This window comes from Toxorhynchites rutilus, chromosome 2, assembly GCF_029784135.1.
Source record: "Toxorhynchites rutilus septentrionalis strain SRP chromosome 2, ASM2978413v1, whole genome shotgun sequence".
NCBI lineage: Eukaryota > Metazoa > Arthropoda > Insecta > Diptera > Culicidae > Toxorhynchites > Toxorhynchites rutilus.
This window is the reverse complement of record NC_073745.1, coordinates 168,845,864-168,871,221: the sequence shown is the minus strand read 5'-3', so window position 1 is coordinate 168,871,221 and position 25,358 is coordinate 168,845,864. Positions and strand designations below refer to the sequence as shown.

The 25,358-nt window shown below is 42.1% G+C and overlaps 1 protein-coding gene across 1 annotated transcript; it reads left to right on the top strand.

Moving 5' to 3' along the window:
• Positions 1-1,623: 1,623 nt before the first annotated feature.
• LOC129766359 (uncharacterized) lies at positions 1,624-25,271 on the top strand. Its single transcript, XM_055766881.1, has 2 exons — positions 1,624-1,909; positions 19,858-25,271. Exons 1-2 carry the CDS (start codon positions 1,624-1,626, stop codon positions 25,269-25,271), a joined length of 5,700 nt encoding a protein of 1,899 aa, XP_055622856.1.
• Positions 25,272-25,358: the final 87 nt, after the last annotated feature.

The window sequence follows — 25,358 nt, the reverse complement described above, 5'->3', positions numbered from 1 at the left end:
TGTGAAAGAGTTTAATTGAATGTTTTCTATCCATGTAACACTGTGACCAAATATGTTTCAACCAAGTGCTATTAACAGGTGGTTATCGAGTTGGCATTAACCACTGGTGGGCTTCCAGTATCGAGGAAAATGTGGAAATATCTAATCGTTACTGAAAATAATCTGCCAGTTCCTCTGGGAATTTTCAAAATATATTCATGTGAAAGAGTTTAATTGAATGTTTTCTATCCATGTAACACTGTGACCAAATATGTTTTTCAATCAAGTGCTATTAACAGGTGGTTATCGAGTTGGCATTAACCACTGGTGGGCTTCCAGTATCGAGGAAAATGTGGAAATAACTAATCGTTACTGAAAATAATCTGCCAGTTCCTCTGGGAATTTTCAAAATATATTCATGTGAAAGAGTTTAATTGAATGTTTTCTATCCATGTAACACTGTGACCAAATATGTTTCAATCAAGTGCTATTAACAGGTGGTTATCGAGTTGGCATTAACCACTGGTGGGCTTCCAGTATCGAGGAAAATGTGGAAATAACTAATCGTTACTGAAAATAATCTGCCAGTTCCTCTGGGAATTTTCAAAATATATTCATGTGAAAGAGTTTAATTGAATGTTTTCTATCCATGTTACACTGTGACCAAATATGTTACAATCAAGTGCTATTAACAGGTGGTTATCGAGTTGACATTAACCACTGGTGGGCTTCCAGTATCGAGGAAAATGTGGAAATATCTAATCGTTACTGAAAATAATCTGCCAGTTCCTTTGGGAATTTTCAAAATATATTCATGTAAAAGAGTTTAATTGAATGTTTTCTATCCATGTAACACTGTGACCAAATACATTTGGTTTTGTGGTTTTTCAATCAATCGCAATTAACAGGATAGCTTCAGAAGATTATTCTTCCCCATCAGTAGGATATTTCCGTATCCAATATTGTATGCGCCCGCAATCGATTATTGCTCAGTCGCCGAAAGTTCCGAGCTCAGAGAGTTCATTCCCCTCTAGTTTGCCTTCCAAATTGCCATTGTAAACCACACCTTCTCTCGATTCAATCACACACAAAAAGCATACTTAAGCGATATTCTGGTGGTGAGACACATTCATACTGATTTTTACCTCCGACCGAGAAGGTCGTCTTTTTCAGCTCGGCGTTTTGGCGTTTTGGACAGCAGACTGGGACGTCTCCCGTTGGCGATTTTGAAGCGGATTCATTTGGCGTGGAAGCAGAAGGCGAATAGGAGAAGGCATCAGCTCGTTTCGACCGTGGAAAGCGGGCGCTCACCGGCTTGCCGGAAAAAGCGCGCGCTTTCGTGGCGTCACTGACGCTACCCTCATAGTGCCTCTTTTAGTGTTTAGAACCAAATAATACATAGCGTGAATATACGCAAACGAATTACAACGGTGAAGTGATTGAACTGAAAGTGTATACGACTGAAAAATTTTAGTACGTTTTTTCCAAATTTTCGCGTTACAGTTAATCAGTTTTGGGCTATTTCGTTTTTCTCCATTGAGTGTGTTAAACGTTTTCTCGCACATATCCGAATAGTGTTTTGTGAGGTTTGTGTAAACCGAAACCATTCTGCCGGCTATACCCAGGGTGTAGCTAGGCAATATCATGGCGTCCAGTAGCTCCGGGCCTCCGGGAGGCCGGGCTACAAATTTTTACCAAGGAAAGCCGACTCAACGTACCGCTCCAGAGTGGGTTGACCCTCTGAACGGTAATCTTCAAATTTTACTCTTGCGTGCTACAGGAGATCATGTGTTACCATCCAACCCATTTGTTGTGAGCAAAACCATCGCCAATTTCGTGAAAGATTTTGATAAAAACAACGCCCGACCATCAAAGGACGATAAGAAGAGAACGCAGTACATCTTAACGGCCAGAGACGAGGACACCATCGGTAAGCTCCTCTTAATAAATGAACTCATCGATAAAACACCTGTTGAGGTAATATATCACCCAACATTAAATCAACGCAAATGCGTTGTCACATGCCGTGAAGTGATTGAAATACCTGAATCAGTAATTCTCACTGAACTTGCCGACCAACAAGTGATCGAAGTTAAGCGGATCACTAGGAAGGAAAACAATATAGTTATCCCCACAGCTACCCTAATTCTGACCATCCGTGGGACAGTGATCCCAGAAATAATTTTATTTGGATTCCTTCGCATCGGGACTCGGAATTTTTACCCGAACCCGATGCAATGTTTCAAGTGCTTCCGCTTTGGACATACGTCGAAACGATGCCAACGCGAGAATCCACTCTGTCGAAATTGCGGCAAAGAACATGGCACAGAAATCAAAACGTGTAACGATGTCGCCCACTGCATTAATTGCCAAGGGGACCACTCCTCTTCAAGCAGGAAGTGCCCAATATGGCTAAAAGAAAATAACATAACCAAGATTAGAATAGATCAAGGCATTTCATATAAACAAGCCAAGGATCTGTACAACATTAAAAATAATGGACCTTCATATTCAAGTGTTCTACAAGACAGAATAAATAATATTCAAAAACCGACTGCTAGCTGCAACAAGTGCAAATGTAGTTGCGTTTCAGCTGAAAACAGTCCGGCAACAAGTCGCGAAAGCACTCCATCCACAGTTGACACTACTATGTCCGAATCTGATACCTCGACCAGCGAATCAGAATATGATTCCGATGTTTCAATGACAATATCTGAGGCCCCAAGAAAAACCAAGAGGAAGATATCTTCCAAAAACACATCTTCAGAAGAGCTAAAAACCTCAGAAGATGAACTTCGACAAAATAAAGAGAAACAAAGGAAGAAGACACGAAACAATCAGGAATCAAAGGAAACCACACCACAAAAAAACAACACACAAAACAACGCACCACACCACAGCACACAAAACAGCAACACACATAACACACAAAACAACAACACACAAAACAACAACACACAAAACAACAACACACAAAACAACAACACACAGAACAACAACACACAAAATAACAAACAAAACAACAACAAACAAAACAAAAATGACAAGAGATCCGGAAAGAACAGCACCCCTTCCAAGGGTAAATAAGATCCACCAAACCCGCCAATACATTCACTCCAACGAACAAACTAGCCATTCAATGGAACATTCGAAGTCTCCAAAGAAATTTTCCGGAATTACAAACATTAATTTATAAATATAATCCCACAATCATAGCTCTTCAAGAGACTATGACGCAGAAAAATTTTCACAAAGATTCTATCAAAGGTTACACCACTTATTTCAAAGAAGGACCCAACCCTTCATTCAACGGGGTTGCAACTTCAATAAAAATCGGCACCCCCCACAATTTTCTCCCCGTTAACACCGCTCTACAAGCAGTGGCAATACGCATAAACCTTCCGTTTCCAATCACAGTAGCCAGCATATACATTTCTCCTACGTCCGATGTGGCTCCTCTACGGGGTCAACTGGAACATCTTCTCAACCAACTTCCCTCCCCAGTTCTCCTTATGGGTGATTTCAATGCTCACTCGTATGCCTGGGGATGCTCATACCTCAATCGAAGAGGGTCCATTTTAGAGGATTTTCTCTCCGATAATACTCTCACTTTTCTGAACAACGGCCAACACACCAGAATCAATTCTGCTTCTGGCTCTTCTTCGGCCATAGATCTCCCCATCGTATCCCCTCAACTTTGTTCAAAGCTTTCATGGAACACTCACGATGATTGCTGCAACAGCGATCATCTCCCAATATGTATTTCCCTTGGCCAACCTTCTCCAGAAGTTTCAACAAGGCCTAGATGGAAATTTGAATATGCAAACTGGGCTGGCTATCAATGTGACATTGAAAGCTGCCTCTCAGCCAAACAAGATTGGACACCCGAGGACTTTTCCCAAGCCGTCCTTGAGGTTGCAATACGACACATTCCTAGAACCAGCGGAAATCCTGGTAGAAAATGCGTCCCATGGTGGACACCTGAAGTAAATACAGCCATCAAAGACAGAAGAAAAGCCTTACGCAAGCTAAGAAAGGCCCACCCGGATAACCCATCTAAGCACACTCTGCTAGAGAAATTCCAAAGGGCTCGCAACAATGCTAGAGCTATTATTAAAACAGCCAAGCATAACAGCTGGATTAAATTCGTCAACGGTATTAATCCTAACACGTCGTCAAAGGAATTATGGAGCAAAATTGGCAGGCTTCATGGCAAAAAAAGGAACAATGAATACAACCTTCTAATTGCCGGTCATTATACAAATGATCGGAAAACTATAGCAGAGGCTTTCGGAGATTTCTTTGCCTCCACCTCATCCAACCAAAGCTTCGATACCACCTTCCAAACCCGCAAGGCAAAATGCGAAAAAATCCCCATTGATTTTAACACCGACGCAAATTTTGACTTCAACAAAACTATTTCCCTCAAAGAACTAGAATGGGCCTTAAACAAAACAACACGCGGCTCCACTGGACCAGATGACATCAGCTACCCAATGCTGAAAAACCTACCCTATCTTGGGAAAAAAGTTCTTTTAAAACTTTACAACAATGTATGGAACAGTGGAATTTTCCCAAATTGCTGGAAAGAGGGCCTAATGGTCTCTCTGCCTAAACCAGACAAGAATAATCACCTGCTGGACAACTTCCGTCCCATTACTCTTCTGAGTTGCGTCGGTAAAATCATGGAAAAAATTATCAACCGGCGCTTAACGACCTTTTTAGAGTCAAACAAGCTGCTCGACCCTAGACAATTTGCCTTCCGCGCGGGTAAAAGTACAGAAGACTGCCTCGTAGCTCTCGAAAAAGTCCTAGACGACGCCGCTGAAAGTAATCTGCACGCAGATGTTGTATCACTCGATCTTAGCAAGGCCTTCGATCGAGCATGGAGGTACCCAGTTCTGAAAAATCTTTTCAACTGGGGGGTTCGTGGTAGATTAGGCTTCTTCATCAAAGGGTTTCTGGAAAACAGAACCTTTAAAACAATCATCAACAATCACAAGTCTTCATTGAAAATTCTTGAAAACGGGTTTCCCCAAGGTTCAGTCCTTTCTCCAACACTCTTCAATGTTGCCATGCAACCTATTTTTGAATTAATTCCCGACAGTATAAACATTTTTGTTTATGCTGATGATATCACTCTTGTTTCTGTCAGTGGCTTTGGGCTAGCACAGAGAAAGAGACTTCAAAGTACAATTGATTCCATACAAAACTGGGCCCAACACATAGGATTCCAATTTTCGCCAGAAAAATCCCGATTCATTCACATTGGCAAAACACTCAAAAAGAAATCCGTCCTAAAGCTTAATCAATCCGAAATCCCTCAGAAGAGAACACTCAGAATACTGGGTGTTACCATCGATACCAGGCTTAACTTTTTACATCATGCTCAATTGGTAAAAAAAGCCGCCAGCAGGAAAATGAATATCCTCAAATCCATTACAGGAAGTTTATCCTCTGGACACAGAGAAACACTGCTTAAAATCATCAATATCTGGTTGATCCCCCAAATCCTTTACGGAGTAGGCATCTTCAGCCGTGGTGGGGACAGAGTACTCAACGCCATTGAACCCATCTACAACAAAGCAATAAAGCTAGCAACAGGAGCCTTCACCACAAGCCCCACTCTTGCTGTTATGGCGGAAAGTGGTCATCTGCCTTTCAAACACCTTGTAACAAGAATCATCACAGGCAAAGCCATCCGACAACTTTCACTTCCTGACAATGACCCCAATGCACCATCAGTAATTCGAGCTATAAATTGGTTCAAAGACCTCACGAACCAAGACCTTCCCGATATATGTGCACTTTCAACTGCCACGGAAAGAAAATGGAACGTCATACCGCCGAACGTGAATCTTGATCTTCTCAAGACTGTCCGTGCAGGCGACCCTCCACCAAAAATTAAAGCCTGCTTCAACCATCTCACGGCTACTCACTTTCAAAACAAACACCAGGTCTACACAGACGGTTCTGTTAACTGCGATGGAGTTGGGTGTGGAATTTTCGAGAACAGATACACCGGTAGCTTTTCTCTTCCACCGCAATGCTCCATCTTCAGTGCGGAAGCTTTTGCTCTATTAATAGCTACACAAGAGTGTACCCATGATCACCTTCCTACGGTAATTTTCTCCGATTCAGCCAGCTGTCTTCAAGACCTGCTCAGTGGAAACAGTAAACACCCATGGATAATACAGACAGAAGAGGCTGCTTCAGAAAAAAACATCTCCTACTGTTGGGTTCCTGGTCATTCCGGAATCCTCGGAAACACAGCCGCAGACAAACTGGCCGGTAAGGGTAGCAAAATGGAACCACCAGTTATACCCTGTCCTCGAACTGATATAGTTCGCTGGGTCAAACAGCAAATTCGCGAAAGCTGGAACATAGGCTGGTTAAATAGCCCTCCCACCCATCTCCATCAAATCAAAAATACCACACTTCCTTGGTTTGATCAAAACAACAGCAAAGAAAGACGGGTGCTAACCCGTCTTCGAATTGGACACACTTTTTTCACACACTCACACCTAATGAAGAAAACCGAAAGACCACTTTGCGCATGTAACTCAGCCCAAGTTTCAGTTAGGCATCTTCTACTAGAATGCCAACACACCAAAGATGCTCGTGTCCGACACAATATAGGTCAGAGTCTCCGAGACATTCTCAGTAGAGACGAGACACAGGAAACCAATTTGATTGCGTTTCTGAAAGAAACCGGCTTCTTTGGTAAAATCTAAAATACACTCTTATTTCAGTTAGTCACTTCACCGCCGCGTATGCATATACATGTAGATATAAGTAAATAAAATGTATATATATGTATGCATGTACATGCGCATGCATGCACAGGTTTATGTACAAAATTACAAATCTAACAAAAATGGCGTATGTATGTGTATACATCTATAAACATATAACATACAAAAATATTAAAACAAATAAAAATATATAAACATAAACATCTTCCATATATAACTCACAAATTAACTTTTTCCAGCATATGCAGCAGTACTACATAATCAAACAGCATACCTTTTAAACATATTATTGTTTTGTTTACTAAATTCTAACCACACTAATTCATACTTATCCAGCATTTTACTAACACCATTAAAATTCAACTACATCCAACATCACATCATTCCTTCCCACTCTATCCCACCCCTTTTCCTTACCATCCTTTCCTTATCCTCCCCACCTCCCCCTCCACCAACATTTCCCTTTGTTCTAGAGCTTGGTTCTACGATGCTTCGTCGCCGCTTTGGTACTCAATAATAACAATACAATTACGTTACAGCTCATATTAAACATCTTATATGGCATAGGATCCTTTCCTGCCTTCGCCCGGTTTTACATCTGAGCAGACAGGTCCGCTGAATATGGTTTTTTCTTCTTTTTCACCAGCCTCCTCAAGACTGGTGCTCAATGGCTCTTCTCAGAGCTAGAGGCGAATGAACTGAAAAGTTTAAACCCTCTTAAAACCAAAAAGAAGAAGAAGAGACACATTCATTTTTCGTGAGGACATCGACAAGACAACATCGTTGCCTAACGTGCTGGAGGAGGTGGACGGCGAAGGAGAACACATACACGCGCAGAACTCTTTTCGTTAGGATGCCATTCAGCATCGAGAAAGTTCCGGAAAGATCTAATCATTGCTGGAAAATAATCTGCCAGTTCCTTTGGGAATTTTCAAAATATATTCATGTGAAAGAGTTTAATTGAATGTTTTCTATCCATGTAACACTGTGACCAAATATGTTTCAATCAAGTGCTATTAACAGGTGGTTATCGAGTTGGTATTGACCACTGGTGGGCTTCCAGTATCGAGGAAAATGTGGAAATAACTAATCGTTACTGAAAATAATCTGCCAGTTCCTATGGTAATTTTCAAAATATATTCATGTGAAAGAGTTTAATTGAATGTTTTCTATCCATGTAACACTGTGACCAAATATGTTTCAATCAAGTGCTATTAACAGGTGGTTATCGAGTTGGCATTAACCACTGGTGGGCTTCCAGTATCGAGGAAAATGTGGAAATATCTAATCGTTACTGAAAATAATCTGCCAGTTCCTTTGGGAATTTTCAAAATATATTCATGTGAAAGAATTTAATTGAATGTTTTCTATCCATGTAACACTGTGACCAAATATGTTTCAATCAAGTGCTATTAACAGGTGGTTATCGAGTTGGCATTAACCACTGGTGGGCTTCCAGTATCGAGGAAAATGTGGAAATATCTAATCGTTACTGAAAATAATCTGCCAGTTCCTTTGGGAATTTTCAAAATATATTCATGTGAAAGAGTTTAATTGAATGTTTTCTATCCATGTAACACTGTGACCAAATACATTTGGTTTTGTGGTTTTTCAATCAATCGCAATCAACAGGATAGCTTCTGAAGATTATTCTTCCCCATCAGTAGGATATTTCCGTATCCAATATTGGATGCATAAAACCTTGTGCCTCCAACGTAACGCTCTCGTTTTCGAAGTTCTCCAAATATTCATTCATTCAGAATGAATTCAGATTCAACTTCATACAAATGATCTCTATATCAACGAGAGTCCTACGTCACCCTTGCGGTTATACCATAGATATAACCCACTTCCTGTTTTTTCACTCAGATTTATATTGTGTTTTTTTCATCAGCGCTTGCGAGTGAAGCGAGCACAATAAAAAGTGGTGCACGATCGAGACGCTGAGGATCCAGTTCAGTACACACATTCATCACACGCTACACAGCAGCGACAAGTAGAAGTTTATTTTTCTATTGTTCCATATATCATTCCTTCAACCTCCTGTGTACGATTTACACCATTGTCCAACATTGTATTTACCGAATCGGCAAGCGTTGGCATTAGGGGCATTGACATTTTACTTACATTACCGTTGAACTTTTGTTGAAACTTTTTTTCATTTTTGAATTTTATACAATAAAAAATTGAAATAAATATAATTTATATATACCTTGAATAGAAATATAATTTATTTACTCATTTTTTTTTTTATTTTTTTATTGTTATTCTATACTGTTCACATCGAACAGGTGACTAATTTATTATAATGGCTGAGGGCGAGGAGGATCCCCCATCCACGTCATTGAATGTTTCTGATGCTGACCCACCTCCTGAAGAGCAGGAGGATGAAGTAGACGATGAGGAGGAAAATTCTGTGTATGAAGTAAAAAGTTCTGAAGATGAGGAAATTGATGAAAAACATGATTTTCGTCTAAAGGAATACCCGGAGGGATTCAAAGGTCCATTCATTGTATACTTTAGACGAAAATCAAAACCTCTTAATGTCATTCGCATCTCAAAAGAACTAACGCAGAAATTTTCCAATGTTACTGAAATTACTCGGATGGGGCCAGACAAATTACGAGTTGTCGTCTCCAGCAGAACCCAAGCGAATGAAATAACGCGCTGTGATCTCTTTGCGATCGAGTATCGCATATACGTACCCTGTTGCAACGTTGAAATAGACGGTGTAATAAACGAAAAGGGTTTGACTCGAAAAGAGATACTCGATGGTGTCGGTCGCTTCAAAAACTCCTCACTTAAAAGTGTGAAGATTCTTGAATGCGATCGACTGAAATCTGTATCACTTAAAAATGACAAACGAGTTCTCAATCGGACAAACTCTTTTCGTGTGACATTTGAGGGTTCCGCTCTCCCAAACTACGTTGCAATAGGTGCACTTCGTTTACCTGTTCGGTGCAACAAATGTATGCAACTCGGTCACACGGCCGCATTTTTTTGCAATAAACAACGTTGCGCAGATTGTGGAGAGAGTCATGATGGGACTTCTTGCGCAAAAGAGCGCAAGTGTCTTCATTGCGACGGGGCCCCCCATGATCTTTCTCAATGCCCGGTGTACATACAACGAGGGGAAAAAATCAAGCGTTCCTTAAAGGAACGTTCCAAGCGGACTTATGCAGAAATGCTTAAGAGTTCCGTTCCAACGACTCAGGACAATCCCTACTCCATTTTGCAGAACGACGAGCCTGTTGCTGACGCTCCCAATGCAGGAAGTTCCGGTACATCGCAGGGTGCCATCAGGAAAAGAAAAATTACTTCTTTTCCATCACTCCCCAGAAAGAAGACCGAAACTTCCCAAGTTGGAATGAAACCTCGTATCAAACGTGCTGAGAATAGACCGAAACAAGTACCTCCTGGTTAAGGCGGTTCTTCTACGCACCAGAGGTCCTCAGCACTCCCCGGAGCAGAACCCAACACGTCTGTTCCTTTTTCGCGGTCGAGGCAACAGTCACAATCTGGCTTGCTTGCGCTTTCTGACCTGGTGGACAACATTTTAAATGCTTTGAATATAAATGACCCTCTTAAAAGCATAGTATTATGTTTGCTTCCGATTGTGAGAACATTTTTGAATGAAAAATGTGGTTTTTTAGCAGCGTTCATTTCCCTCGATGCCTAATTCAGTGCAAGAGGTCAAGGATTTGACCACTGTAATACAGTGGAATTGCAGAAGCATCATCCCTAAACTAGATCAATTTAAATTTTTAGTTCATAGTTCTAAGTGATGTATTTTCCCTCTGTGAAACATGGCTTTCTTCAGCCGACGAGCTGAATTTCCACGATTTCAACATTATTCGCCTCGATCGAAATGACTCGTTTGGTGGCGTACTATTGGGGATCAAAAAATGTCACTCCTTCTATAGTCACTCTCCCATCGATGACAGGCATTGAAGTTGTCGCTTGCCAGACACAAATCAATGGCAAAGACCTCTGCATTGCCTCGATATATATTCCTCCAAGAACTATGGTTGGCCGCCATCAGTTTTTTGATATCATCGAGGCATTGCCGGAGCCGCGGCTAATCTTAGGTGACCTCAACTCACATGGAACAGCATGGGGATCACTCTACGATGACAACCGTGCCACTTTGATTTATGATCTGTGCGACAACTTCAAATTGACAGTTTTGAATACTGGGGAAGCAACTAGAATAGCCAACCCTCCTGCACGGGCAAGCATACTAGACATATCACTTTGCTCTTCTTCGTTATCCCTGGATTGCACGTGGAAGGGAATCCAAGATCCCCACGGTAGTGATCACCTGCCAATAATTTTATCGATCGCCAATGAATCAGGTTGTAGCATACGCATGAATCATCCGACGATCATTTATGACTTTATGACTTAGTTGGACTTTTACACCCATATAATTTTGGAACGAAATCAGTTCATTTCCTAGACATGTGCTTACTAACATTATTCTGTTTCAATCGACATACTGATTAAGGCGGAACAATGACTGTGAGTCATGTTGATTATTTTTCAATCATCATAAGTAAAGCTGACGCATAATTGCAGCGCAGCGCGCGACACATACTTTACGACCATAAGCGAGCGTAATAAACTGACCCACTTTACGACCATGCGCGCTCAATGAAACATAAGAAACACGCGCCGAGCAAACCAAACTTCTATGTTTATGTTTATGTTCATTTCTTTTACTAACTTAGAATAAGGAAACGGAAATGTAAGAAATGATAAAAACCTTGTGAGTCGAATAAAGAGGGTGCAGTAGTGCAGTAGTGCAGTCGAAGGGTAGAGTTCAGAACGAAGACGGAACGTGTTGTTCTTACCGATGACAAAGTCCGTTGGCGGGACCGATGCCTTCAGATCCGCCGCTTGGCGACCGTTCAGATCCGCCACTTGGCGACCGTTCAGATTCCGCCACTTGGCGACCGTGACAAAAATAGATACAAAAATCGGTGAAAGTGTTAACACGTTATGCTTTTTTTTTGCCCGGTGCAAACATAATCGATGGAGCCAATAAGTGAAGAAGAAAAAGCGAGAAGTTGAGTGCAATTCAAGAATTTTTTCGGTGCACACATAATCGATGGAGCCGATAAGTGAAGAAGAAAAAGCGAGAAGTTGAGTGCAAATCAAGAATTTTTTCGGTGCAAACATAATCGATGGAGCCGATAAGTGAAGAAGAAAAAGTAAAAGATTTAGCGCAAATCAAGAATCACTGTTTGTGGCCCATGTTGGCAAAAGTATGAAATTGACCACGCAGATGTGTGGATGTGTTGAGATTTTTCTCTCCCAAAAAAAAAACATTATTGGTGAAATGGTGTTACCCGTGTGAGACAATTGAAAAACTTTTCTAAAAAGACATGGTTGGTGAAATGGTGTTACCCGAGTGAGACAATCGAAAAATTCACAATCGTACAACAGTGAGAGACATGCCAGAATCATCAAGTGACAACCCTCAGCACAGTAGTGTTATCTAACAACAGCATCGCTAAGTGTAACCCGCTCTCCAACATAGCATGTAATCAATCAGTGAATAAAGTCGATCGGAGAAGGCGATTAATCGGTGACAAAGGAAGCTTTACAGAAAGCAGATGTAATCAATCAGTGAATAAAATCGATCGGAGAAGGCGATTAATCGGTGACAAAGGAAGCTTTACAGAAAGCAGATGTAATCAATCAGTGAATATAATCGATCGGAGAAGGCGATTAATTGGTGACAATGGAAGCTGTACAGCCAGCAGATACGGGAAGCGTTACAGGAAGGAACGGAAACTGAAAACTGGCCAGTCCACCACACCTATGGCAAGCCGAGAGGAACATCGCAAGATGGATAACCAAGAGATATGGGAAGCGACACCTACGAGATGTACGCAACAGCGAGCCAAGAAGAAGGTGACAATAAATGTAAGTCGCAAGTATTATTTTCTTTTAGTGCAAACCAAGTCGCGAGCTTCAGCGAAGGTTAAGGCCAGCAAAATAAAATAAAAATAAATAAAATAAACAACCCTCGCGCCGCGCTTGCGCACAAATATGTACACAATGTAAAATAAGCAGAAATCAAGCGCGCTCGTTTGGTTAATTGAATCGAGGCTAGCCATGAGCCCCTCACATACAATTGCACCAACGGCGTAGCTTCTTTATAATTTAATTAATGTACAAATGTAATTTTTTTTTATTATTGGAAACTATTCCTTTTTCTTTTACACATATATATGCTATTTTTTTTAAATAAAAAAAATTAATAACGTAACGCAATAAGATGTTTATAATAAATAATGTCATTTTTTATTTTACTTATATGGACACATATATATATATATATATATATATATATATATATATATATATATATATATATATATATATATATATATATATATATATATATATATATATATATATATATATATATATATATATATATATATATACATTTTTTTGCCTCTTATATGACAATAACAAATAACTATTCTGGTACAAATTACCAGGGAAGCAAAAATTTAATTATAAATATGAATATGAAATAGTGAATTCCGGTACAATTACCAAAAAAAAAATAATATGTTAAAAATACAAATATGATATGAATATGTGACGGAAATATGGAAACGTGAAAAATCTTTCTCTCACACACATTATTTCTTGTATTTTCTCTTATAAACTTATTTAGTGCAAATTAGAAAGATAATGCCTAAATGTTTGATCAACGTTAGGACACGAAATTCAAAATGCACGAAATTTTTAAAACTTATATCTTTTGTTTCTGACAAACAACGACGCCAATGAATACTATTATTCCGGTAAATAAAACCGATGAAAAATGAAGTCCCAATAAATAGAAATATCCCTTAAGAGGATCAGAAGAAATGATGAAATGGCCGAAATAACTGAGCAACAGCATGAGAACTGACTTGCGTATATATATATATATATATATATATATATATATATATATATATATATATATATATATATATATATATATATAATATATAAGAAAAATGGGCAAAATTAAAAGAACGAAAGGCAATAGCTCGAGCGCATTGTACCGAGTAGTTCAATATTATTATTCCGTCCTCACAGGTCCACTCTTCTAGACAGAGATGAGACGAGAGACGAAGAGATTCAAGCGTGTTGACGTCGATTACATTCAAGTCTAATTAAATTTCTATTTTTAACAATTTCCAAGCTTACAAGAATATAATAACCAATAACAGATAGCAAAAATGTTGAAGAAATAATCAAAAGAAAACCATGATTCCGCAATTGGTAGACACACAGGTATCAACAGATTATGTCGAAAATTTTAAAAGCTTCTCAAAACCAGTTAATGAATAATTTCAATTCCTATGCTATAGGCGAAAATTAAAGATAAATGTAATGAAAATCAAATGTCATATCTATTATATATTATGTCAATATGAATCGTTATAATATCAATACAAATATAAAAATAATAAAGAAAGAAAAAGAAGAATTATTATTGCACAAATACTCAATAATACATTATAACCGAAATACCTTTATAACAATAATTCAATATATGGAAATATAAACATTATAAACAACTAACACTAGAAATAAGATTTTACTGTAAAGATTTTTGGTTTGGAATTCTTTAAAAATGACTTCGCGTAGCTGCATCATTTTTCTCTCAGGGGGAAGGTGTAGCATACGCATGAATCATCCGACGATCATTTATGACTTTATGACTTAGTTGGACTTTTACACCCATATAATTTTGGAACGAAATCAGTTCATTTCCTAGACATGTGCTTACTAACATTATTCTGTTTCAATCGACATACTGATTAAGGCGGAACAATGACTGTGAGTCATGTTGATTATTTTTCAATCATCATAAGTAAAGCTGACGCATCATTGCAGCGCAGCGCGCGACACATACTTTACGACCATAAGCGAGCGTAATAAACTGACCCACTTTACGACCATGCGCGCTCAATGAAACATAAGAAACACGCGCCGAGCAAACCAAACTTCTATGTTTATGTTTATGTTCATTTCTTTTACTAACTTAGAATAAGGAAACGGAAATGTAAGAAATGATAAAAACCTTGTGAGTCGAATAAAGAGGGTGCAGTAGTGCAGTAGTGCAGTCGAAGGGTAGAGTTCAGAACGAAGACGGAACGTGTTGTTCTTACTGATGACAAAGTCCGTTGGCGGGACCGATGCCTTCAGATCCGCCGCTTGGCGACCGTTCAGATCCGCCACTTGGCGACCGTTCAGATTCCGCCACTAGGTTCTCGTGAGTCAGTCGATATTGCGTATGACCTCACGAAAAATATTGACTGGAGAAAATTTGCAGAAATAATATCTGAAGCACTTGCTTCAATGCATGAACTTCCTCCACTCGAAGAGTATAATTTTATATCGAGTTTGATTTACGAAAGCGCACTTCAAGCTCAAAGGAAACGTGTACCTGCCACTACTTTCCGACGTCGTCCTCCATCACTTTGGTGGGACAAGAAGTGTTCAAAGGTCTACCTTGAAAAATCGTCCGCTTTCAAAAAATTCCGGAAAACTGGACTAGTGGAATGGTTTCGAAAGTACCAAGCTCTAGAAGCCAAACTAAAAGGTCTGATTAAAGCAAAAAAGCGTGGATATTGGCGGAAGTTCGTCAATGGTTTGTCAAGGGAGACCGCTATGAGCACTCTTTGGAATACGGTTAGGAGAATGCGTGGCTGGAACCATACAAATGAAAGTGAGGGATGCTCTGATCGTTGGATTTTCAAATTTGCAAGAAAGGTTTGTCCCGATTCCGTTCCTGCACAAAGCGTCGTACGCGACATTCCGCTCCAATGCGACAATGAGAATTTTTCGATGGTAGAATTCTCAATTGCCCTCCTCTCATGCAACAATTCAGCTCCGGGGTCGGACAAGATTAAATTCAACTTGTTGAAGAATCTTCCAGACTTGGCGAAACAGCGTTTGCTGAACTTGTTCAACAAGTTTCTGGAGCTGAATATTGTCCCACATGATTGGAGGCAAGTGAGAGTGATAGCCATACGAAAACCCAACAAGCCGGCTTGCGATCACAATTCGTATAGGCCGATTGCAATGTTATCCTGTATTCGTAAATTGTTAGAGAAAATGATTCTACTTCGTTTGGACAAGTGGGTTGAAGCGAACAATTTGCTGTCAAATACGCAGGTGTAGCATACGCATAAATCATCCGACGATCATTTATGACTTTATGACTTAGTTGGACTTTTACACCCATATAATTTTGGAACGAAATCAGTTCATTTCCTAGACATGTGCTTACTAACATTATTCTGTTTCAATCGACATACTGATTAAGGCGGAACAATGACTGTGAGTCATGTTGATTATTTTTCAATCATCATAAGTAAAGCTGACGCATAATTGCAGCGCAGCGCGCGACACATACTTTACGACCATAAGCGAGCGTATTAAACTGACCCACTTTACGACCATGCGCGCTCAATGAAACATAACAAACACGCGCCGAGCAAACCAAACTTCTATGTTTATGTTTATGTTCATTTCTTTTACTAACTTAGAATAAGGAAACGGAAATGTAAGAAATGATAAAAACCTTGTGAGTCGAATAAAGAGGGTGCAGTAGTGCAGTCGAAGGGTAGAGTTCAGAACGAAGACGGAACGTGTTGTTCTTACCGATGACAAAGTCCGTTGGCGGGACCGATGCCTTCAGATCCGCCGCTTGGCGACCGTTCAGATCAGCCACTTGGCGACCGTTCAGATTCCGCCACTAGGTTCTCGCGAGTCAGTCGATATTGCGTATGACCTCACGAAAAATATTGACTGGAGAAAATTTGCAGAAATAATATCTGAAGCACTTGCTTCAATGCATGAACTTCCTCCACTCGAAGAGTATAATTTTAAATCGAGTTTGATTTACGAAAGCGCACTTCAAGCTCAAAGGAAACGTGTACCTGCCACTACTTTCCGACGTCGTCCTCCATCACTTTGGTGGGACAAGGAGTGTTCAAAGGTCTACCTTGAAAAATCGTCCGCTTTCAAAAAATTCCGGAAAACTGGACTAGTGGAATGGTTTCGAAAGTACCAAGCTCTAGAAGCCAAACTAAAAGGTCTGATTAAAGCAAAAAAGCGTGGATATTGGCGGAAGTTCGTCAATGGTTTGTCAAGGGAGACCACTATGAGCACTCTTTGGAATACGGCTAGGAGAATGCGTGGCTGGAACCATACGGTTCACAGAATTATCCTACAGATTTCTCATCCGTTGCAAGATCATGAATCTATTGGTGATTGATAACTTCGAAAATCTACTCCAACTGACTCCTCAATCAAGTTTTATGTCTTTATACCATGAGTACCTCTAGTTGAAGTATCCAGTGAGATGCCCTTCACAAGGCATCTCCAACCAAGTTTGCTTCCCATACTTTTGCAATTCCTCTGTCATTTTTGATCTGTCCATGCGACCAAAAATTCATGGAATCCCAGATCATCTACGCTCAGATCCTATTCCGCCGATATTTTCGGCAGAATATGGGGGTAAAGTTAGATCTGATAAAATGTTCTTTACTGACGGTTCATTCATAAACGGGTCCACTGGCTTCGGCATCTTCAATGAAAATTCCAGTGCCTTTTTCAAACTCAAAGATCCTTGTTCCGTGTATGTCGCTGAACTGGGTGCGATATATTACGCATTAGGGATCATTGAAACATTGCCCATCGACCACTATTTTATTTTGACGTAACTACGTCTTTCATTTTTATACCGGGGTGTAAAATCAAAGTTTCGAAAACGAAAGCGTTACGCCGGAGACCGAGATTTTGAGCGTTAATAGCTCCTAAACAACTGAACGAAATGGTATGATAAACACTTCATTCGAAGGATAAAATGTCTACGCGTTATATACTTGTTACTTTTTGATCCAAAAACTTGTTTCAATAGTCTTAAAATTGCTTTCAAAACAGGCTATTGAAATCACCAATCGGTATATAAGCGAGCGGCGCTCGGAAATCCACTCAGTTCTAATTGAACAGCGATTGGAGCATGTTGTCGCTGTTGCGGTGAAGCTCTTTATTTATCATGAAAGCGCGGATGAACGGTGTCACCAAGAGCCTGTTTGTGCACCCTAGGCCAGAAGGGAATCTATCAGGAGGAGAGTGATGCCACAAACGGTTCCCTGGGAAGACATCGCTACACACACATACACGCGCGGCTATTAACAGGTGGTTATCGAGTTGGCATTAACCACTGGTGGGCTTCCAGTATCGAGGAAAATGTGGAAATATCTACTCGTTACTGAAAATAATCTACCAGTTCCTCTGGGAATTTTCAAAATATATTCATGTGAAAGAGTTTAATTGAATGTTTTCTATCCATGTAACACTGTGACCAAATATGTTTCAATCAAGTGCTATTAACAGGTGGTTATCGAGTTGGCATTAACCACTGGTGGGCTTCCAGTATCGAGGAAAATGTGGAAATATCTAATCGTTACTGAAAATAATCTGCCAGTTCCTTTGGGAATTTTCAAAATATATTCATGTGAAAGAGTTTAATTGAATGTTTTCTATCCATGTTACACTGTGACCAAATATGTTTCAATCAAGTGCTATTAACAGGTGATTATCGAGTTGGCATTAACCACTGGTGGGCTTCCAGTATCGAGGAAAATGTGGAAATATCTAATCGTTACTGAAAATAATCTGCCAGTTCCTTTGGGCATTTTCAAAATATATTCATGTGAAAGAGTTTATTTGAATGTTTTCTTTCCATGTAACACTGTGATCAAATACATTTGGTTTTGTGGTTTTTCAATCAATCGCAATTAACAGGATAGCTTCAGAAGATTATTCTTCCCCATCAGTAGGATATTTCCGTATCCAATATTGTATGCGCCCGCAATCGATTATTGCTCAGTCGCCGAAAGTTCCGAGCTCAGAGAGTTCATTCCCCTCTAGTTTGCCTTCCAAATTGCCATCGTAAACCACACCTTCTCTCGATTCAATCACACACAAAAAGCATACTTAAGCGATATTCTGGTGGTGAGACACATTAATTTTTCGTGAGAACATCGACAAGACAACATCGTTGCCTAACGTGCTGGAGGAGGTGGACGGCGAAGGATCGACACATACACGCGCAGAACTCTTTCCGTTAGGATGCCATTCAGCATCGAGAAAGTTCCGGAAAGATCTAATCATTGCTGGAAGATGAGTTCGGTCGTTGGTTACTGTTCACGCACATCATATGCCGCGCGTGAATTCTATGTAATGCTCCTTCCGAGCACCCCCGTAAAAACTACTAAGCAAGCTTTGCTTTTTCCTGTTTTCTAGTATCCATAGAGATAATAAATTATTTTTATTCGGAAAAAGACAGCCAACCGCGTCGGTCGCTATAGAACATTGTAGCAAATAAATTAGTTCGAGAAAATTGCTTCGTTTTTGAGTGCGTGTACTGAAGAAGGAAGAATCGAAATAGGTCTGGGTTCACCTTCTGACCATCAAACCGAGACGGGTCCGAACATTGGTGCCGTGACCAGGATTTTGCTGTAGGTCAAAGGGTTATCGGATACGCAATTTTTGGTCGTTTGTTCGTCGCTATTCTACATGCCAGCTATAGGGTAAAGGACCCTGCTGCATTTTTAAAATTGGAGCATAGAATATCAGCATACAAGGCCTATTGTACAGGCTCAAACGGTGAGTACCTGTCCAATAATTTATGCTGATTCTGTTGGATCTACCGGATCTTTCTTTCTCGGTACCTGCTGCGCACTTTTCTTTCTCGAAATTTCCAAATACGGCTTGAACTATTTCAACGCATGCTACTGCGATTTGGTGCTTGAGTTTTGAAAACTATCTCGCTTGAACGAATTGCCCGCGATCACGGGAGGCCTTGTTCATCGTTACGTCGTGAGCATTGGTCTTTTTTCACGAGTTACCCAATCGATGCCGACACACTTGCCTGGACAGCATTGGTCAAACAACGCTTCCGGATTATTGTTCCTGTATCAGAATTAAACAAAATACAAGGCCTATTTTCATAGGCTCGCAGGTGAGCCTCTTTCCAATCCTCATACTATTCTCCAGTGGGTGCTTGTTTGTGTTCCTTGTTTCGCAGCTGTCGTTTCATTTCGTCTGCTTTCCATCAACATCGTCATCATGGGGAAGAAGATGAAGGCAAACCTTCAACTCCGAGAGGCTGTTATTGGATTCGTATACCGGACCGAAAAGTTTGTTAAGAACTACGACGCTGACACCGACGTCCACCAACTGCAAGAACGGATAGCAAAACTGGATGAGAAGTGGAGCGAATTTGAAAGCGTCCAAGGTGACATTGAGGAATTGGAGGAGGATGAAAATAACATGGCGGCCCATGAGCAGTTTCGAGCGGATTTCGAGGAGCTGTTTTTTAAGGTAAAGGCAGGGTTGAGGTCCAAGTTACCATTCTCTCCACCCTCTCCCACCGCTACTTCTTCCATTAGAGATAGGAATGTGGGTGCATGTACTGGCATTCGATTGCCCAAGATCAGCTTGCCAGAGTTCAGTGGGGAATACGATAAATGGCTGCCATTCTTTGATACTTTCCGATCATTGATTCATGAAAACACGGATTTAAATCAGATCCAAAAATTTCATCATTTGCGAGCGTCTCTAAGGGGTGAAGCACTTAAGGTGGTGGATTCCTTCCAAATGAGCGAAGCTAGTTATGGGGTCGCCTGGTCTGCCTTGGTGAAACGTTATTCGAATAAATACCTTCAGAAGAAACGCCATGTAAACGCGATGTTGCAATACCCGAAAGTGAAGAAGAGGTCGGCAAATGGAATACACGAGTTAATTGAATGCTTCGATCGACATACGAAAATTCTCGATCAACTAGGAGAAATTACTACGGACTGGGGAGCGATGTTGATGCAGCTGTTGGTGTCGAAACTTGACGATGAGTCGCTGAAGGACTGGGAGGAGCGTGCGGTCAAGAAAGACGATCCTGTTTTCGCAGATGTTATGGAGTTTCTTGAAGGACAGACACGGATCCTGGATGCTGTAGCGGTCGATCGACGTTCGGAGAATCTGCCATCACATTTCTCCACCGCTAACTCCAGCTTCAAGAAATCGGGTTCCAAATTTTCTGTGCATGCAACCACGGACACTCCCTCGATGCAGTGTCTTCAATGCAACGGTCGACATTACCTCACAAGCTGTCCTGCATTTGGCCAGATGTCATTAGAGAAACGTTTCCAAGTAGTCAACTCTAAGAAGCTGTGCAGTAACTGTTTGAAACAAGGTCATCTGAATCGTGACTGCACTTTGCGTTTCCGTTGTCGCACTTGTAGCAAGAAACACCATTCTCTTCTCCACCCTGGAATAGACGCGGCGGCTTTCACTCCAACTGTTAATCCAACTACGCAGGTGCCGTCTTCGAATCGGCAACAAACAAGCCCTTCCACACATGTGGTTTCAACAGACGATTCTTTGCAAACGGTGCAGAGTTCAGTGGCCACAATTTTCGCTTCCAACGTCGCGACAGAACATCGAGAGTATCATGTCTTCCTTTCCACGGTACTGGTGTCGGTAAAGGACTGCAACGGGCGGTCACATCTGGCAAGGGCGCTTTTGGACAGTGGGTCACAGGCAAATCTTATCTCGGATCGTCTGTGTCAGATTCTCAAGTTACCTCGGAAAGGAGTTAGTGTGCCGATTTCTGGTATTGGTAGTTCTACTTTTCGAGTTTCACATTCCGTGTCGACGACGATTTCATCTCGAATAAGCGATTACTCAGTACCGATGGAATTCTTTGTAATGAAGAAAGTGACTGAGGACCAACCATCAGCGACTATCCCCATTGGAGACTGGAATCTTCCAACCGACATCGAGTTAGCTGATCCAGGGTTCAACAAACGTGGTGCGATTGACCTTCTTCTCGGATTGGAATATTTCTACGAGTTCCTCCTGCTCAATGGTGGCCGGGTTCAAATCCAGCGCATAGGCAACGGGCGTCCACTATTCGTCAACACAGTATTCGGGTGGGTTGCAGCAGGAAAGGTTAACTTAGGTCGAATGAATCCAGTTCCCGTTTGTCATGTGGCAGTTGACAACTCATTGGAGCAGAAGATCGAGCGATTCTGGACTATTGAGGAGATTCAGGACGTTCCGCGGCTAACACAAGAAGAAATCGATTGCGAAAATCATTATAAAGTCACGTTTTCGCGTGACACCGAAGGACGATATGTGGTTCGGCTCCCAAAACGATTGGGTTTCGAAAAGATGATCGGAGACTCAAGAGAAATGGCGGTACGGCGATTGATTCAGCTGGAGAGGCGTTTTAAGCGGGATGAAGATTTGCATAAGCGGTACAGTGACTCCATACGAGACTACTTGATCAACGGGCACATGTTATTGGTCGAAGATGTGGAGGAACGGTCTGAGCATCGGCTCGTGTGTTACTTGCCACATCATCCGGTCATCAAGGAGACCAGCACGACAACAAAGATTCGACCAGTGTTCGATGGATCAGCCAAGACAACCAGTAATTATTCCCTTAACAATGCACTGATGACGGGACCGGTTATTCAGGATCAACTAATTGATCTGATCTTACGTTTCCGCAAGCACAAGGTAGCGTTAGTCGCAGACATCGAAAAGATGTACCTACAGGTGAAGGTGCATTCGGACGACTGTCCACTCCAACGCATTCTCTGGCGGTTCTCTCCATCCGATCCGATAAAGACTTACGAGTTACAACGGGTAACATTTGGTTTGGCGCCCTCTTCTTTCCTCGCTACTCGATCACTCCAGCAGTTGGCGGAAGATGAAGGCGATGCGTTCCCACGAGCGAAAGCGGCGCTCGTCGACGATTTCTATATAGACGATTACATCGGAGGCGCTGATTCTGTGGAAGAAGCGGTATTACTGAGACAGGAACTTGAGCAGTTGTTACCAAAAGGTGGTTTTCGATTGCGCAAATGGAATTCCAGTACGGAAGGCGTGCTGGAAGGCGTATCTGCAGAAGATTTAGGAACGCAAACTACATTGGTGCTCGACAAGGAAGAGCAAGTGAAGGCGCTAGGTGTCATTTGGAAACCGGGGCCGGATGTACTTGGTATCGACGTCTCCACATCTAGCATAATCGGTTGCTGGACTAGGCGACAGGTGTATTCGGTCATTGCACGACTTTTCGACCCACTCGGACTCATTGGTCCAGTCATAACATGGGCCAAGGTTCGGATGCAGCAGCTCTGGGTGGCTACCCAAGATTGGGACGAGCCACTTTCACAGGAATTAACGGAACGGTGGGCTCAATTCTACGAACAACTTCCTCTCCTCTCTAATGTGAAGGTGAATCGTTTCGCCTTCTGCTCGCAGCCATACCTGGTGCAGTTTCACATCTTTTCAGATGCGTCGGAGGCGGCGTATGGGGCGTGTATTTATGCTCGAACGATTAGTCAAACGGGACTGATCAAGGTGGAGTTATTGTCATCAAAATCACGACCAGCACCGCTGAAAAGGGTCAGCATCGCAAGGTTGGAGCTCTGCGGGGCGTTGCTCGCAGCGAAACTCTACCAAAAAGTACGACATGCGCTAAAGATGGACGACACTGAAGCTTGGTTTTGGTCTGATTCGACGGTGGTCCTTTGCTGGTTGAGATCACCATCCTATGTCTGGCCGACGTACGTTGCGAACCGTGTCTCACAAATCCAGGAATGGACGAAAGGTCATCGATGGAATCACGTCAAGGGGACGGAGAATCCAGCCGATCTCGTGTCACGAGGAGTCACACCGAAGGACTTTGTCGATCTGCAAAACTGGTTCCACGGTCCTGCTTGGTTATCGTTGCTGGACCAACACTGGAATAATCCCAAACGGTATGAAGATCCACCGGAAGACCAATTAGAACGAAAACGGATCATTTTAACCGCTTTAACACATATGGAACCACATCCACTAATCGACCGTATCTCATCGTACTGGAAGTTGCTTCGAGTAACAGCTCTTTGTTTACGCTTCGCGCGGAAATGTCAACGTCGACACAACGAAATTCCTGACATCTCTCACATCAGTGTCGCAGAACTGCAAGTCGCAAAACAAGTTTTGGTTCGTCAGGTGCAGCAGGAAGCGTTCGCTACAGAGCTTAAGGAGCTATCCAATCATCGCGTCGTCCCAGTCCGTTCACCGCTGAAACTCCTCAACCCGTTTCTCGATCAGCAAGGCGTACTCCGTGTTGGTGGCCGGCTTGAAGCCGCGAACGAATCGTTTCCCGTAAGGCACCCCATCATCATCCCTAGCAAACACTCGTTCTCGCGTCTTGTCGCTGTTGCATACCATCAGGTCTCCCTTCACGCTGGCCCACGTATGACGCTCGCACAAGTCCGCCAGGAATATTGGCCCCTGAATGGCATGTCTCTAGCAAGCTATACTTACCGGAATTGCATTCGCTGTTTCCGAAGTAACCCTGTCCCTGCCACTCAACCTCCCGGACAGCTTCCTCGTTCTCGAACACTTCCCGCTCGACCTTTTGCCACTACTGGTGTAGATTTCTGTGGACCAATCTACCTCAAACCCGTTCACCGCAAAGCTGCAGCGCAGAAGGCCTACATCGCTGTTTTCGTCTGCTTCTGTACCAAAGCAGTTCACTTGGAGTTAGTGGGCGATTTGTCGACAGCTAAATTCATCGCCGCTCTTCGTCGTTTCGTTGGAAAACGAGGCGTTCCTGCCGAAATCCAATCGGACAACGGGCTCAATTTCAAAGGAGCTAGCAACGAACTCCGAGCGCTATACGATCTGCTCAATGATTCCTCAAGCGCAACCACCATTAGCAACGAAGCAGCTCAGATTGGAATCGTGTGGAAATTCATTCCACCGAAAGCTCCAAACTTCGGTGGTCTTTGGGAAGCCGCCGTCAAATCCGCTAAGTCTTCTCTGGTGAAACTTCTCGGACAACGTCGGCTGTCGTTCGAGGATATGACCACCGTTCTTGGTCAGGTTGAAGCGGTAATGAATTCTCGCCCTTTGACACCCCTTTCCGAGGACCCCGACGAATTGGATGTTCTGACCCCGGGTCATTTTCTCACCGGATCTTCGTTGTTGGCGATTCCAGATCCGGACTATACAGGCGTTCCAACCAATAGGCTCGAACACTACCAACAACTTCAACAGCTCATCCAGCAGCACTGGAAGCGTTGGCGAAGGGAGTACATCTCGCAACTCCATAACGTCAACCAGCGTGCCTTTCCACCGATCAAACTGAAGGTCGGACAGATGGTCGTCCTGAAGGAGGATGACAAAGCACCGTACTCTTGGCCCCTCGGCCGTATCACTGAAGTCCACCCTGGCCCGGACGGAGTGGTCAGAGTAGTGACTCTGAGGACATCGCAAGGGATATACAAACGGCCGGCGTCTCGTGTTTGCCTGTTGCCGTTTGAGAAGGACTCGAGAGGGCAACCATCAACCTCCTGCCTTCTGCAGTCAACCAGTGGAACCCCGAGGGACGTGACGTCCCCTACTCACAACTATGAAGCACAAGGACATAACAAGTGATGAAGATAAAATAATTGTAATATAGATTTAGTTAATCCTCATGCGGATTTAGGTGGCCGGCATGTTCACGCACATCATATGCCGCGC